Source organism: Panulirus ornatus, chromosome 11 (assembly GCF_036320965.1).
Source record: "Panulirus ornatus isolate Po-2019 chromosome 11, ASM3632096v1, whole genome shotgun sequence".
NCBI lineage: Eukaryota > Metazoa > Arthropoda > Malacostraca > Decapoda > Palinuridae > Panulirus > Panulirus ornatus.
This window is the reverse complement of record NC_092234.1, coordinates 12,347,249-12,364,566: the sequence shown is the minus strand read 5'-3', so window position 1 is coordinate 12,364,566 and position 17,318 is coordinate 12,347,249. Positions and strand designations below refer to the sequence as shown.

The following is a 17,318-nucleotide window of genomic DNA, read 5'->3' as shown; positions in this document are numbered from 1 at the left end:
CGTGCACACCTGGTGTCTCAGGATCTACAGACTGCAAAACATATAGTCATGCGATACACAAGCACTCCACACATTCCTGCCAGCTCGTAGCGTATGTTCCCCACCCCCTCCCTCCCCCTCCCTTTTTTTTCATAGCATATTTATGATTAATGTCATTGGTACGTGCACATTTCAGCACATATGGAAATTCATTTACATCCATTTCGTGAAACGGCACGGGTAAGTAAACGCTCTTAGCAAGGCATTATTATTACTACTACACACACACACACACACACACACACACACACACACACACACAAACAAACAAACAAACAAACAAACACATTACAAACACACACACACACACATATATATATATATATATATATATATATATATATATATATATATATATATATATATATATATATATATATATATATATACTACCCTTAGCGAAGTACTAAATTTATCGACCACACCCCACAGCGAGGATGAACAGCTGGGTGTACTGTGGATCGACTATCCTCTCCAATTAATCCATCAGTTGTAGAAACCTATTTCTATCCTCACCATTCTCCTGGGTTCACGTAACACTAAGTAACGCCTTGTATCATCATGGCAATATAAAGGTGGGTAATCCATTACCCAATCAGGGGGGAGGGGAAATCCATTATCCAATCATGAGGGAAATCCATTATCCAATCAGGGGGGTTATCATTCATTAACCAATCAGGTATGGGATGATTCCCAATCAGAGTGGCAAGCCAAGAGGGCCCCATGATGCCCGTACGTCTGATGGGTTCAACCGCTCTGGTGCACAGAAGGGATGAGTTCTGGTAGGCAAGGCCTCAGCTTGTGCTGTTAGGTGTAAAAGGATTCAGCTTGTGCTGGTCGGTGTACAGGGCGCCTCAGCTTGTGCTGGTAGGTGCACAGGGCGCCTCAGCTTGTGCTGGTAGGTGTAAAAGGATTCAGCTTGTGCTGGTAGGTGTACAGGGCGCCTAAGCTTGTGATGGTAGGTGTACAGGGCGCCTCAGCTTGTGCTGGTCGGTGTACAGGGCGCCTCAGCTTGTGCTGGTAGGTGTACAGGGCGCCTCAGCTTGTGCTGGTAGGTGTACAGGGCGCCTCAGCTTGTGCTGGTCGGTGTACAGGACGCCTCAACTTGTGCTAGTAGGTGTACAGGGCGCCTCAGCTTGTGCTGGTAGGTGTAAAAGGATTCAGCTTGTGCTGGTAGGTGTACAGGGCGCCTAAGCTTGGGCTGGTAGGTGTACAGGGTGCCTAAGCTTGTGCTGGTAGGTGTACAGGGCGCCTCAGCTTGTGCTGGTAGGTTTACAGGGCGCCTCAACTTGTGCTGGCAGGTGTACAGGGCGCCTAAGCTTGGGCTGGTAGGTGTACAGGGTGCCTAAGCTTGTGCTGGTAGGTGTACAGGGCGCCTCAGCTTGTGCTGGTAGGTGTACAGGGCGCCTCAGCTTGTGCTGGTAGGTGTACAGGGCGCCTCAGCTTGTGGTCGTCGGTGTACAGGTGCCCTCAGCTTGTGCTGGTTGGTGCAAAGGGCCTCCTCTTGTGCTAGTAGGTGTACAGGGTCTCTCAGCTTGAGCTAATAGGTGTACAATGCCTCTCAGCTTGTGCAGGTAAGCGTACACAAGACTTCAGTTTGTCCTGCAAGGTTACAAGACTCCAGAGCAAGGCCTCAGCTTGTGCTTGTGGGTGTAAAAGGCTTCAGCTTGTGCTGGTAATTATACAGGACCTAAGGAACAGCGACAGAGCGACTGATGACGGCGTGCCGGCCGCTGGGTGGAATGAATCTGCATAATTTGGTTATTATATGTAGGTCGTCGGCGGTGAAGGGGATGTTTTCCTTTCTTATATATATATATATATATATATATATATATATATATATATATATATATATATATATATATATATATATATATATATATGAGTCCACGGGAAAAATGAAACACGATAAGTTTCCAAGTGCACTTTCGTGTAATAATCACATCATCAGGGGAGACACAAGAGAGAAATATAAGTCAGTTGAGATATATATATATATATATATATATATATATATATATATATATATATATATATATATATATATATATATATATAAACTGGTTTCCTGTTCTCAACATGGGGTAACAGGACAGTATCTGTTATTTGTACTGTTCTACCTATCCCCCCAAGAACACGATGGTCCGACTCTTGACCACGACGGTAACGACCCTTGGGTGTGAACCATGTCCCGGCCCTTGACCTTGGGTCACCTCCCATGTCACACCCGTCATCCTCGAAGGATCGCGCACCGTCATGCTCGAGAGTCAGGTCATCAATATGTACAATGAAAGAAAGTAAAGCACTCGATGCAGTCCAATTCAAAATTATCAGGGAACATTACACATCAAACTTTTTCATTAACAGGACTGTTAACCTACGGAATAATTTAACATTTAGATTGGCTGAAAAAGCAGTACGACCGACACCTTTAAGGTTAGACTCGATGAATATTTTGCTTCGAGTCGAGGGCAAACATTATCTGCGCCTCCTTAGTTATATATAAAAAAAAATTTTCATATATTTTTCTCTTTAGAAACATCTGACTGCCATTCTATTCGTGTCACACTAATCTCCCAGTCTCTAATTTCTTCCACTATCACAAACAGCCTTTAATAGACCCATTAAAAAGATAATACTATTTGTATTCCTTTGTATCTGCTGTTTTCCTTTTGCTTTTGAACCTGCAATAATGCTCTCCGCGATGGAGCTTCTCGAAGGAGCGGAGGATTATAGAAACTGTTCCGGTTATTCTGATGTTTTTTTTCATCCTGGCACAGTTCCTCCAGATGATCATGATCTGGAGGCTATCTATAAGCCCTGCGTATATACCCTAGTCATCACTTGTTGTTCTGTGGCCAAGCCTAACCTAGTGCGTATTGCCATTCTCCCGCGAATCAGTACAAACACCTTGTTATCCGACCTCTGTCTGGATAACCGACTCCACTGGTTATATCTCCGACTTTTCATGGTTCGGTTTAATATCGAGGATCCCATCTTTCGTAGTTCACGAGGTGATAATAACCATGGGAGCCGTTCAGTTTTTTCGCTGGGGGAGAGAGAGAGAGAGAGAGAGAGAGAGAGAGAGAGAGAGAGAGAGAGAGAGAGAGAGAGAGGTGGTGTAGGAGGAGGAGGAGGAGGAGGAGGAGGAGAAACGGACGGTCAATCGGCGCGTCAGACTCGTTCACATACCCCGACCTGTCGACGTTCGGTAAACTTTTAAGCGATGGATTCGTCGTCGATGGCCACTACGGTGCCCGTGCTATTGTCCCCCTGGCGCTGTCTTTGTTGCCCGTTGTCACAGCTGCCGCATCAGTAATTACAGCGGGACCTAATTACCACTTTGGGAGACCCATGACATCTATACGAGCACGCCAGGCCTTCATCCGCCGCAGCTGCCCGGCACGACTCACCGCGATGTAAACAAAGGCTGCGGCGGGCGCGCGCGCATTATCCGCCAGCGAGACCGACTTGACTTGACTTAATGACCGGAGGCGCGCGGCTCACACCGTCAGAGAGAGAGAGAGAGAGAGAGAGAGAGAGAGAGAGAGAGAGAGAGAGAGAGAGAGAGAGAGAGAGAGATAATTTCCTCCTTTGTAAATCAAAAAAACTTTAGTCCAAACATACGAAAAAGAGAAAAAACTGGGAATAAAACATGGCAAATAATCCCTTTGCATCAGCCATACTTAGGTTATGATTATTGGGGTGAGGGATTTATTTATAAAAAAAAAAAAAGGTGCTCCAATGTCTTCCCCTAAGTCAAATCTGGGCCCAGACACGATCGTGCCAGATTATCCTAAGGTCTGAAGCTACTGAGGATAAAGAATAGATAATAAAAAATCTCGATAATTGCCATAAAATGGTCATCTGAATTATCAAATAATTCCCAAAGACTAATGGTGTCTGGTCAGCACATTCATGTCGGACCCAGCTACGGACAGTGGCGACAATGTCAGTCTCCCTGACCTAGTTATCGACACTGGTAACACTGAATCAGTATGGCTGACCCAGTTACCCACACTGACAACACTCTTCTGACCCTCCTCTTTGGTTCATCGGTGTCCTTGTTGCTTTTGCTGCTTCGTATCTTCTTTGTGGATCTTAATCCGTGGCTGATTTGCCGATCTTGGTGTTCCGAGTCCACAGGAGAGAGTGTTCGGAGCTACACTCCAGGTGATACCTGGCCACGAACTAAAGAGGGAAACTTTGTTCGTTTATGAAAAGAAAAAGGCTAAACTTGCCCCCTCCCCCCCTCCCAAAGATCCCTTATACGTAACACAGTAGAAAACATGGTTAGTGTTTAAACACGGCCAGCGAATCCCATAACCGTTTAACACAGGATATATCACTTGCACCCAGTCTATGAAGATGTTAAGATATGCTCTCAGATACTGTACTCTTGAGTAGGCATTAATAATAAAGGGTAAACTACAGATGTGTCACTGTAGAAGAAAACATGTTTTCCTCCCTCCTTTGTGGCGATAACAATACGTCCTCCTTCCTTCCTTGTGGCGATAACCCTAGATCCTCCTCCCTTCTTTGTGGTGCCATACATAGATCCTGCTCCCTTCTTTGTGGTGCCATACATAGGTCCTCCTCTCTTCTTTGTGGTGCCATACATAGGTCCTCCTCTCTTCTTTGTGGCGCCATACATAGATCCTCCTCCCTTCTTTCTGGCGACAAACGAGACATCACATACGAATAGATGAAAAAAGCAAAAACTACGTGATCATCAGAACCTATGAGGAGTATGTCAATGTCCAACAGAGGAGATCCTGAGCTGTGTCCATGGTATACCTCCAGTCACAAAGCTCCCCCACCATGGCATCTTACAACGACGCACAGTAGGTTCCTGTCCCACGTCAGCTTAGCCCTCACGCACGCGTCACTGGGCCTCACGTGACACCGACCTGGAGTTGGGTCATCTTGGAAAAGGGGCACGACCTCACCTGACCTCATTGAAGGGGGGGTTGACAACCCATCCTCTCTCTAAGCCCTAAGTCCATAAACCTCTTTTGTTTCCATTTGACATCATCACGTCCATTAAAATATCAACGGATTATTATTTTTCCTATATATCTTTTCCAGTCTGTTTAATTTCTCCACCTGAGATGCCAAAGATTAAGCGGTGGCCTTAACAATCACGAATATATCATGGCTACATAGTCAGCATACGTGTGGGGCTCTGACGATCAACCTCGCCGTTTCAGATCCCCTCATTTATGTGGTAGTTTACATACCTCTGCGTTTCGTAGCTGATGACGATCTATAGAGGCGAGGAGGAGGGGATGAGGGGTGGTGGTCTCCTGAGCTTGTGAATGATGTACATACGAGGTCGACATCGGGTTTCATTTCCTCTGAAAGCAAGAGGTCGAGATGTGTGAATAGAATCAGTGGGTCTATTGGATATTTTTCTTGGGCCTGTGCTTGGAAAGCAAGCAACTGTTTGCTTTTTTTTTGAGCTCTCTATACAGCTGTTTGAGTTCAGTAGTACAGAAAGCATTTCACAAGCTTACAAAGCATGCAGCTACAAGTTTTTTAAAAAAAGACCATAACCCGCAAGCTTATGAAAATTTATAACCGAAAGCTTAGGAAAGAGACAACTGCAAGCTTAGCAAACACGGAGTAATCTTCTACCTAGAGTCATAAGTCTTCCACAGGCATTCATCTCTTGTAGGATCGTGTACAAAGATCATACGACCCTGACCCTGGCGAAGTTAAATGGAACACACATTCCTGACTTTCTTCATAATGCATGTTGTACCTTCAAGCAACACTGTCATTCCCAGTCTGCAACACACCTTGAACCACGATGGTACCACCTTTGAGTCGCGTCTCTGTGAGCACGACACCACAGCACGACTATACGACCACTAAGCAAGACTGTGCTACCTCGAGGGACCATGGTACGACTTTGTGACCATTAAGCACGACTGTGCTACCTCGAGGGACCATGGTACGACTTTGTGACCACTAAGCAAGACTGTGCTACCTCGAGGCACCATGGCACGACTTTGTGACCACTAAGCAAGACTGTGCTACCTCGAGGCACCATGGCACGACTTTGTGACCACTAAGCAAGACTGTGCTACCTCGAGGCACCATGGTACGACTTTGTGACCACTAAGCAAGACTGTGCTACCTCGAGGCACCATGGTACGACTTTGTGACCACTAAGCACGACGGTATACGACCCTAGGGCATAATGGCCCGACCTTTGACCTGACCGCTTAAGGGTCATAAACCCAAAAGTCGTACCCTCATGCTTAAAGAGTTGTAGGTCGTCCTTATAGGGTGCCAATCTCTATATTCATGCAAACTACCAAACTTGTAAGGCCATTAATCATCTCTACGATAATTTGTGATTAATTGTTATTGTGATTACGTGTTGAGTCGACTGCGATAAGTCTAATTAATGATTAAGGCAGCGGTGGTAACTAATGACTGCCTCATTAACATCAGTTAATTACATATTTTTTTCCTCTAATTATTTTCTGGGCCGTGACGAACGGTGTACCACCTCGCAATTACCCTCTCTCTCTCTCTCTCTCTCTCTCTCTCTCTCTCTCTCTCTCTCTCTCTCTCTCTCTCTCTCTCTCTCTCTCTAATAGCCCTTTAACAGAATCATCCGGCTCGCGCCTTGGCAACACACCTTTATAGAGGTCGTCCACGTCAACCCTGACTCAAGATGAGGGAAGGGACCCGATATACAACACGTCTAGTAGCGCTGGGTACGTGGGAGAGGGGGCCTCCTCTTCTCTCTTACTTCCAGGATTATCCAAGAGTCATGGATCCAGCACACGCTCCTTTGAATGGCACTCGGATCCCTCCATGCGTGTACTGGGGAGGCGGAAATAAGCTTAATGGAATCCCCAGGACGAACTGGTTAGGGGTGGGATTCGATCTAGATTCCGCAGCACTTTTTGTCGTCTCACCACTAAAAAGAAATAAAGGTAGAGTTAAGGGAAAGCAGTCGTAGTAATAGTAGTAGTCGTAGTAGTAGTAGTAGTAGTAGTAGTAGTAGTAGTAGTAGTAGTAGTTGTTGTATTAGTCGTAATAGTAGTAGCAGCAGTAGCAGAAGTAGTAGTAGCAGACATGATGATAATAATCATAATCATAATAATAATAATAATAATAATTATTATAATAATAATATTAATAATAATAATAATAATAATAATAATAATAATAATAATAATAACAATAATATGAAGTTAATGCATAGCTTGCAGGATTGTTGAATACGTTCGATGATAAGTTACTGGTTGAGATGTGTGCAAGTGTAATTAACAGCAGTAGTGAGGGTCATGGCACACGGTTTGCTGAAGAGTGGAGGTAGTAAAAGCCTTGCGTAAGATGAAGTGTGGCAAACCGGCAGGACTGGATGAGACAGCAGTTGAATTTACTCAAAATACTGGAGTTGACAGCGTTGTTGTTTGGTTAGGTTAGGCTATTCAGCATCGCTATGACGTCCTGAGGTACGCTGCCTCAGGACTGGCAAAAATGCATGTACACAGTGCCCGTGTAAGGAAGATAAAATGGTAATGCTCGAAAAAAAAAAAAAAGGCTGCTGAGTACACCTTGTACGGTGTATGACAAAGTAGTGAATGTGAGGGCGTGTACAAAGCATTAGGCTGGGGAGAAGCAATAAGGCGGCATGAGTGATAGAGGATGTGTGGACCAGATGTCAGGAGTGGTGAAGGAGGTTAGACAGATAGACAGATACATAGATAGATAGATAGATAGATAGAGAGAGAGAGAGAGAGAGAGAGAGAGAGAGAGAGAGAGAGAGAGAGAGAGAGAGAGAGAGAGAGAGAGAGAGAGAGAGAGAGAGAGAGAGTGGGGGAGCTTTACAACATGCCTAGGGTGGATGGGCCTGGGAGGTGATTCGGTTCCTGTTTGCGGATGACACGGCTCTGGTGGCGGGACTCCGGAAAGAAACCCCAGGCGCTAGGGGATCTGAGTCTGGAATACGTGTACAATGATGAAGCTGAGAGACCATGAACATTAAAAGTTAATTAATGACGCACAGCAGAGGGACGAGACAGTGTGAGTGCGATAAAAAAAAATGAGGAAGACATGAAAGTGGAGCATTTACGTACCTGGGAAAGGATGTGGCAGCGCACGAGGAGCTACAGAAAGCCACACGATGCTAGAGGAGGGGCGGGCTAAGGTTCTGGGTGTACTGTGGGTCTACTGAGGTATGTGTCAAAGGTGAGGTCAGAGTCTTTTAATTAAAGACAAACAAGGTTGTGTCTGAAGGTCTAGTATTCCCGATAGTGTTGAATGAATTCTGACCTTAGACCCTTGAATGTAAAAGAGCAGAAGAGAGTGCATGGGTTCAGGAAAATGACAAGCCTGAGGATAATAAATCGTGTGTAGTGGGTCAAACGTGTAAAAAGGAATGAGTTTAAAAACGAGATATGGTAGTAAGGGAAGTCTGAGAACGGTACGGACATAAGGATAAGGATAATCTAGAAGGAGGAGGAAAAGGAATGGTGAAGGAGAGGCCAAGAAGGAGCCAGAAGGATGGAGCGAAAGAGGCTTTGAGGTTATCCTGACCAGAACATTCTGGAGAGCGAGAGGCGTGCTTGTGGCAGACCGAATTGGATCGATGTGGTGTATACGTGGGCTGAAGTACTGACAATTGGCTGAACGAGCGCACATGCAGCGGTAAAGGAGAACCATGGCATGGTCTGTCTATGGGGGCTTGGATGTAGATGTTAGACTCTGGTTTTGGTGCATTATATAAATATATATATATATATATATATATATATATATATATATATATATATATATATATATATGAGAATTTTAGAACGTATGAGAGCATACGGGGACCTTTGTTTGTCTGTTGACGCTCTGCAGCAACAACAATAGCAACAACAACAACAACAATACTACTACTACTACTACTACTACTAATACTAATAATAATAATACTACTACTAATAATAATAATAATAACAATAATAATAATAATAATAGTAATAATAATAATAATAATAATAATAATAATAATAATAATAATAATAATAATAGTAATAATAATAATAATAATAATAATAATAATAATAATAATAATAATAATAATAATATCAAAACGGTTTAAGAAGCAGTTCCTGGCGTTACGTGGCATTTATGGCCAGTTACTGCAATCGGTAAGAAGATGGTGGTAATCACACAGAGGTAACTTCGAATCTAGAATATCTCGACTCATATATGTCAGGTCAAAGGCTAGGCTATCAAGACCAAAGTCCGTGTCGTCGTGCTCAAGGGTCATACCGTCGTACTCAAAGGGTCATACCGTCGTGCTTAAGGGTCATACCGTCGTGCTCAAGGGTCGTACCGTCGTGCTCAAGGGTCGTACCGTCGCGTTCAAGTGTCGTACAGTCATGAAGTTGAGGTGAATTCCATCTCGGGTACACGAGAGATGAGAGATAGATAGAGTAAGGGAGGGTCTCTGTGCAGATGGAGCACGGAAACACTTCCCTAACAGCTTTCGTTCACCTTTCACCAATTAGTGCTCCCTCGTCTGGTGTTCGGGCAGGACACAGACATCAAGTGGAGCGATCTGATACCGGAATTATAAGCTCGTCAGTGTACTAAATCAAGAGGTCACTCCGTTAGATACAATTTGCTTAAACTGTTGACGCAAGGACGGTACACGAATCGTGTGGGGATTCAGTCGACTTCTTTAAGACAATATTTGCATATGAGGAGAGTGTCACAGTCATGGTTAACTGGCAAGTCAGTTAAGGAAGAAGAGATCAGGAAGCTGTTTCTTGTGTGGCGTGGAAAGATGGCATGGTCGTGGGAGGGGAGGATGGTGGGACGGTCGTGGGAGGGGAGGATGGTGGGACGGTCGTGGGAGGGGAGAATGATGGAATGGTCAGAGGTTGTGGGTCACGGTGATCGTGGAAGGGGAGATTGGTGGGAGAGGAGGATGGTGGGATGGTCGATGGAGGATGGTGGGATTGTCGTGGGAGGGGAGGATGGTGGGATGGTCAGGGGTTGTGGATCAGGGAGGTCAGCGTGCCTGGGATAGGAGTCAAAGGGACGAGGGACGCGGAACGGAGGGAAGGGAGGGGGAAGGGGGATGGAACTTGTGATCGATAGGTGGCAAGACAGCACGCCTACTGCTGACCTCTGCTCACGTGTGTCCCTGCTGACCTTCTGTGCTCCTGCTGAACACCCTCCCGCTATTACTAATACTACTGCACCTACTGTCTGAGAAATGCCTTGGGCGCTGGGTACAGAGGGAGGGGTAAGCTAGAAATAAGGACAGAGATAGATAGAGAGACACAAGTCGACAGATTAACACACACACACACACACACACATACAGAGCGGACACCAGGAAGACCCGGTAAGGGAACACGAGTCACACAGGTCGGGAGCCGCGTCCCTACAAGATTCGTCCGTCTCGCGTGCCACCAAGTCGCTCCGCTGCGCCATGCGTAGCATCTGTTCGTGTCGTCCATGTGAGCCATCCGTGCGCCAGAGGGCCGGCCAGTAGATCAGAGAATCACATGGGATAAACACTCTTAATGCCATCTGTACATAAGAGTTATCGTCTACCGACTTGTCAGCAGGAGTCGAGACGCCGTCTTCACCCTTAAGGCACGGGCGAAGGAGGACGATTGTCGCAAGTCCTCCTGACCCCCTGGTCACAGTGTCTCGTCGTTTGTAGCAATGATCGCTGGCATCTGCGTCCGCTGTAAACCCCCCTGATCTCATGACCTACAACGCTCCCATGCATGACCTTCTCGGGTTAATCCGTGGCGCAATATTTCTTTTGTGTAAACGTGGATCTGTATCGATCTCGTGTGTCCTATTCCTTGACGGGCTGAGCACTAACAGTGATATAAACAATTATGTGTATCCATATACAGGTAAAGCCGCATATCCGAGGTATATATATATATATATATATATATATATATATATATATATATATATATATATATATATATATACACACACAACACACAGTCTATGTCTGGCCTTAGTACTACTCCTTCCTTTTTCCTGAGCAACAGCAGTTTTGTCCAATCTAACTTCTTCCTCTTTTTTTTTTACGAGCGATCGTCTTTCAACAAATAACCAGGTGCACGGGAACGCTGACCAGTTCAGGTCCGACTTATCGCCTTTCCCAGTCTAATCTCAAAATCTGAGTCTCTACCACGAAGCCTGTGTTGGTTCTCTTTCCTTCTTCCATACATACTACATTTGTTTTTGCTCCTGAGAACAGGCTGCCTGTGTGCCCCCACCCTCCCACCTCTTTTAACTAGGTCACATATTACTCGGAGAGCAAAAGTTGTAGTCCCAATATCAGTGAGTGGCGGAGGCCGACTCTGGAACTCTTCAACCTTCTCGTGTCTTTCCAAACAGCTACGACCTGACCCTTCGTAAAAGGAAATCTTCCTACTACCTTTATATTTCCTCTACTGTCCTAATGTGGGGCTCTGGTAACATAAGCTGGGGACGATGTCTACTCCTTTGTCCAACTGGCATACGGATTCCAGCGGCTTATTTTCTGCAGATAATACTTATATAGAGCATTTGTTATTACTGTGCCCCATCCTTTTTATGCCCCTTATTAATATTTCAGTCAAGGTTTGACCCAGGTCCGGACTTGTGTCCGTGACTGGAGCTCTCAACGTAAAAAGAAAAAAAAAAAGTAAGTGGATTCATACGTTTATGCATAAAAAGATCCGCAGAAACAGAGGTAAAAATCACAGGGAGAATAGGTAGATCTCTACCTAGACAGATATATTTGTTAGAAGTGCAAAAGAAAAGGACATATAGATAGAATGACACACACACACACACACACACACACACACACACACACACACACACACACACAAAGACAGAGACCCAGTTACTCTCCTAATGGACCATCCCGCCTGCCAAAGACCCCCAACTAATCCACAGGAATTCCAGATCTGTAGCAAGAATTCCTAGAAAAGGTGCGTGTCTGTGTTTTACCTGAACCTGCCCGTGTAACGTGAACAATGAGTAAGAGATACCAGGTATGTACATGACCTAGCCCCACGCGAGCGAGTGAAACCATCTTCTGTATGCCTCATGCAAGGACCATTACTAAGACACCCTCCCCTGGCTGAGCTACGCTTATCATCTTGGAATTCTAAATCTCATTTCAAAATAGAGAATGATTAATAAACACCCCCATGTTCGCAGAATGGCGAGAATAACAGGTAAACACGCGAATCAAGACAAACAAAAGCAAGGTCTCCAAACCTCAGGGAATATAATCTGTAAACATCATAAAAAAAATAGACTTAAAGGAGGAGATAACTGTAAACACGATAACTATGATGACCATTTTCTTTGCGACAGAAGAGAAGAGAAAACTGGACGAAGGATGAACACGGGAGAGGGCCGACGTGAGGCGCTGGCCAGCACGTCACGTCGAAGTTCGGCGCTGCTGATGGTGGTGGTGGTGATGGTGCTGCTACAACTACAGGTCGGGGTGACCGCCCAGCCTCCAGGTAACACACACACACACACACACACACACACACACACACACACACATCTCTTCTCTCATAAAGTCAAACGATCAGTGACGCTTCTCTCCTGCCATTAGTTGGACGTCTTGTGATAAAGAACGTCTTGAAGCACGACACCACGACTCTTCAGCAAGACCCTCGAGCACTACAGTACGACTCTAGCACAACCCTTTACACGACAATACGACTCCGGAACGACGGCACGACCCTTGAACAGACAGTACGACTCTTCGGAGCGACGACAAGACCCGTGAGCACGACTCTTCAGAACGACGGCACGAGCCTTAGATCTGAGGCCGCCCCTCCCAACACACACACACACACACACACACACACACACACACATACACACACACCGTGGCTCAAGATTTCTAAGGAGCTGTGTTAGAATACTGTGTGGGGGCAGACGAACATCAACACTTTAAGTTTCCCGATTCACGAGCGTCTTCGATGATGGATAAACAAAGGGGGGGGGACACTGTAATAACTGAAGGGCTGCACAAAGCCCATAGCCAATAGCATGATGATTCTCCTCCCTAATTTTGCAGTAAGCTCAAAAAAGACGGGGGGGGGGGGGGGGGTGTCTAGGGAATGACAAGCAACCCTTAGCGTAGTCTCTCACATTGTCACTCGGGGTCTCGTGACGCAAATCACGCGTCAGTTTCCCTACGTCAGAGCGACTTCGTGACCGTGTTACCCCGACTTTGTCTGTTATTCCTCCTGCGACAGGACCCTCCTCCAGCCGGGTCCTGGTGATGCAGGAGCGAGGCCAGCCCTCGGCCAAGACCTACGCCCGCCTTCTGACGCCCTTCCCTACAGTGGCCTCCCCCTTCACCGTCTGCTACAGGATTCAGATGTATCGCTTCAGGGAGGAGTCCACGCTCATCTCCTACGCCCTCGACAACACCAGAGATAACGAGCTCAGGATGGGTAAGTCTACCGTCGCCCCTCGTCCCCAATCTGAAGAGTTCCTCCTCCTCCTCCTCACCACAAGCCCACCGCGTCTTGTTCTTAGCTCACAGTTTGATATTGTAATTTCCGGGTCGGGTGAACTGTTCATAAGTGGTTTTCAGTGTTCATAAGAGGTTGTAAGTGTTCAAAAGAGGTTGTAACTGTTCATAAGAGGTTGTAACTGTTCATAAGTGGTTTTAAGTGTTCATAAGAGGTTGTAAGTGTTCATAAGAGGTTGTACGTGTTCATAAGAGGTTGTAACTGTTCATAAGAGGTTGTAACTGCTCATAACAGGTGAGGAACACGGCTGTGTCCTCGTTCAATTGTAGTGGCGAAAACGGTGTAGTTCACATATGGGCAGGTCTTGGTCTAGAGCCTTCTGCCAGTAGCCAACGACCACGTCAGCTTCGCCATCGCTAAATGATTACGAGATGTTAAACCTACTCGACTTTTCTGTGAAACATACAGTTTTGCCCTTTATTCAAATTAGGTCTATTTTGTCCACAATTCGCTTTCAATATCTTCTCCTCTCAGACCCACCCCCCTGAGCCAATCAGAACCATACTTGTTGGGCAGTATTCTTTCCAAATTCCGTCAGATGATCACGTACACAATCTAAAAATATCTGCTGTTATTTGACAACATAAAATCTCTTCAAATCCCTAAATCTCCTTTGAGTAGGACTGAAGTGGATCAAATTTCATCTTCAGCCAAAGTGAACAATAAGCTGTTCAAAAACATATAATAAAGGTCTTCTAAAAGCTATTCTTTTTTTTTTCACTTTACCGAGATTGTTCAAGTTGCGCCTTGTTAAAAAAAAAAAAATCCAAATGAGGCAAGAGTGAACAGTGGAGCTCAAATGACCCCCCTTATTTTTCTTTTCTTTTTTTTATCATACGGTACATTTACTTCATGGCATCATCTCTTACGAACAAACGGTAACCCTGGAGGGAGAAATATGGGCCTGAAATACAACGAAATTCGGGAGGTTTTGTTCGGAAAAGAATATTATACATATATATATATATATATATATATATATATATATATATATATATATAAGCATTACCGGAACAACGCTAATCCCTTTCCTTTCCAGGAATAACAAGTCGATGTTTTCTTTCGTAACTGATCAATCTATCTGTTGTGGGTTGGGTGGGTGCTTGCGCCTGTGGGCGGGCACAGACCACAGGGTGACCGGGTATAAGGTCGCCCTCCACAGCCAGTGGGCCGAGTCCCAGCTGGTGACGCCTATCCGATACTGGACGCACTTCTGCCTGACTGTGGACCTCGCCTCGGGCAACTGGTCGGTCTTCCTCAACGGCAAGAAGCACGACTCCGGGTCTTTCCCGCCCGACCTGGAGCCGCTGGATGGCGGAGGCGTTCTCGTTGTAGGTGAGTGACCGAACTGACTCAGAACTCTCCTGAAGGAAAGAGAGGCTCTGACCTGACTTGGGTGTTGAATATCTAGTCTAGCTGGTGTTGGGTGTTGAGTATCTCGCCTGAATGGTGTTGGGTGCTGGGTACCTGGCCTGACTTGTGATGCGTGTTGAATACCTGGCCTGATCTGTGATGGGTGTTGGGTAGGGTGTTGAGAAATTGGCCTAACTTGAGTTGGGTGTTGAGAACCTGACCTGACTAGTGTAGGGAGTTGAGTACCTATTCTGTCTCGTCTTGGATGGTGAGTACCTGACCTGACTTGTCCTCGGCCACCTAACCTGCCTTATGTTTGGATATTGAGTACCTAACCTAACTGGCGTTGGATGCTACGTGCCTAGCCTGACTTACACCGGATTGGAAGATGGGTACCTGACGTGAGCTGTGTGTGTGAGTGTGTACCTTCCCCGACTCGCACCGAGTGTTGACGAGCAGGTGGGAAGGCATGATCACTGATGAAGACCTGCCCTGTTCTGCTGGTCTGAGAAGCAACTGAGATAGCATGACATCTGAGCACCTAGCCTGCGTTTTGTGTTGATAACCTGTCCTTGTAGCCTTGACAGAACTGTAAAGAACTGTATGTACTCAAAGAATGTACACTCGCACACCAGCCATACCAAATGAGATGAGAATGCTTCTGGAACATAAAAAAACAAAACACATACCGAATCACATGCCCGTATGATTGACCAACACAGCCTGTAAACTGGTCGAAAAGATGACCAGGAGGGAGGTGGATCTTTACTAGCGAAGACGGAACAGCGTAAATGAGGGAGGGGTATCGGATTTTCTGAGGGGACGGATCTTGTGTGACGAACCTCATGAATCCCAGTGACTAAAGTGGACGGCTGCGAGATCCTTTTGAGTAGCCATACTGTCATTATATGCACAAGATATCATCAAATCATATTCGTTATTACCCGAGATGTTGTGTCCACCAGGTCAAGAGCAAGACACCTTGGGAGGCAGCTTCCATCAAGAGCAGAGCTTTAGCGGGGAGTTCACAGAGCTCAACATCTGGAGGACTGTCCTCGATGATGACACCATCAAGCAGGTCAGACTCCAACCTTGGTAATTATAGGCATCGACTTCTTCCCATTTTCTTGAAGTCTCGGCTTTTCTTTTTTCTTTTTCTTTTTTGAGTGGGTCTTAGGTTTCTTTACTTCCGATTGGCGCTTTGCAGGTTTCCGATTCAGTAGGAGCTCATGGGGTCTCTCCCATGACATGTCATAAATTATATCTATTTTCTATCTTATCAAGTGTCAGATCATCTTCATTTACTTTTTCTTCTTCCTTTCACCGATTTTCATGCATCCTTTGTTCTCAGTCACTTGGGTCCCATTAAGCCCATGGCTCCTTTCAAGTCTGGGTTCCCTTGAACTTCTGTTCATGATAAATTCTACATTTTCTTCACACTTTTGGTTCCCCTAAGCCTCTGCAGCCTTTCAAGCACTGGAAGCTCTTAGATTTAAAGTTCAAGTTTCTGTCATGCAATAAGTTTCTTCAAAGTTTCCTTGGTTTTAACATTCTTTTATATATATTCTTCCGTTTCCTTGAACGCTCTACTTTTGTTTTTCTTGCTTATTCCCAGCTTTCACTCCTTTTTTTTACACATAAAGATCCATCTTTGCACATGGGTTCCACGGTGAATTTTGAATACTGTACCAAGAGATTCATGATTCTTGTGCTATCCTGACTATGGAGCCGGAACCATCTTACAGTCTCCATGTCAGGGTTGCTGGTCTTACTTTGTCTCATCAAAACGGTACTACCGGGCTAGTCCTGTCATCTTTTCCTTACAGGAATCATATACCTACTCAAACCTTACCTTTTTACTCACATAACTCTTACCAACTCTGTCCACTCAAAACATTTCTAAGTAACAACAAGACAGAGTCCGTCAAATCTATGGCCCCCTCTTCCCCGGGTTTCTGCCTGACTCTACTGCCAATGAGAGGGAGGGCTTTGGCAGTGGTAGTAACGGCCCCTCCCATGACCTTTCCCTCTCTGTTAGACCTCTCTCTTTTTCTGTTCACTATACCAATATTCTTGGCCACTCCAGTAACCTTTCCTCTGCTGAACTCCATCTGTGTAGTAATCTCTCCTAACATGTTACTTCTCTCTGAGACACAGTTGTCTAATGATGTTCTCACTAGTCCATTATTCATACCTAACTATAATGTCCAATCACGATTCCAGTTCAAAGGTGGAGTTTGTGCTTGTCCCCACATCAACACACCAGTCACATGCCTCAAAGACCTGGAGTCCCCTAAACCACGATGTTATGTGGCTCAAGGTCTGTCTCCCAACTACCACACTTGTCCTCTGTTTCGCCTATTGCTCTCC

The 17,318-nt window shown here is 45.5% G+C and overlaps 1 protein-coding gene across 3 annotated transcripts in view; it reads left to right on the top strand.

Moving 5' to 3' along the window:
• LOC139751282 (uncharacterized) overlaps positions 1-17,318 on the top strand; it is a 134,430-nt gene that overhangs the window by 14,622 nt on the left and 102,490 nt on the right. For all 3 annotated transcript variants that reach the window (XM_071666601.1, XM_071666600.1, XM_071666599.1), the window contains exons 2-5: positions 12,412-12,563; positions 13,314-13,514; positions 14,721-14,930; positions 15,914-16,026. In XM_071666601.1, the coding sequence (XP_071522702.1) occupies positions 12,437-12,563; positions 13,314-13,514; positions 14,721-14,930; positions 15,914-16,026 (651 nt within the window). In that variant the 5' untranslated portion in view covers positions 12,412-12,436. The remainder of the gene's footprint in view (positions 1-12,411; positions 12,564-13,313; positions 13,515-14,720; positions 14,931-15,913; positions 16,027-17,318) is intronic.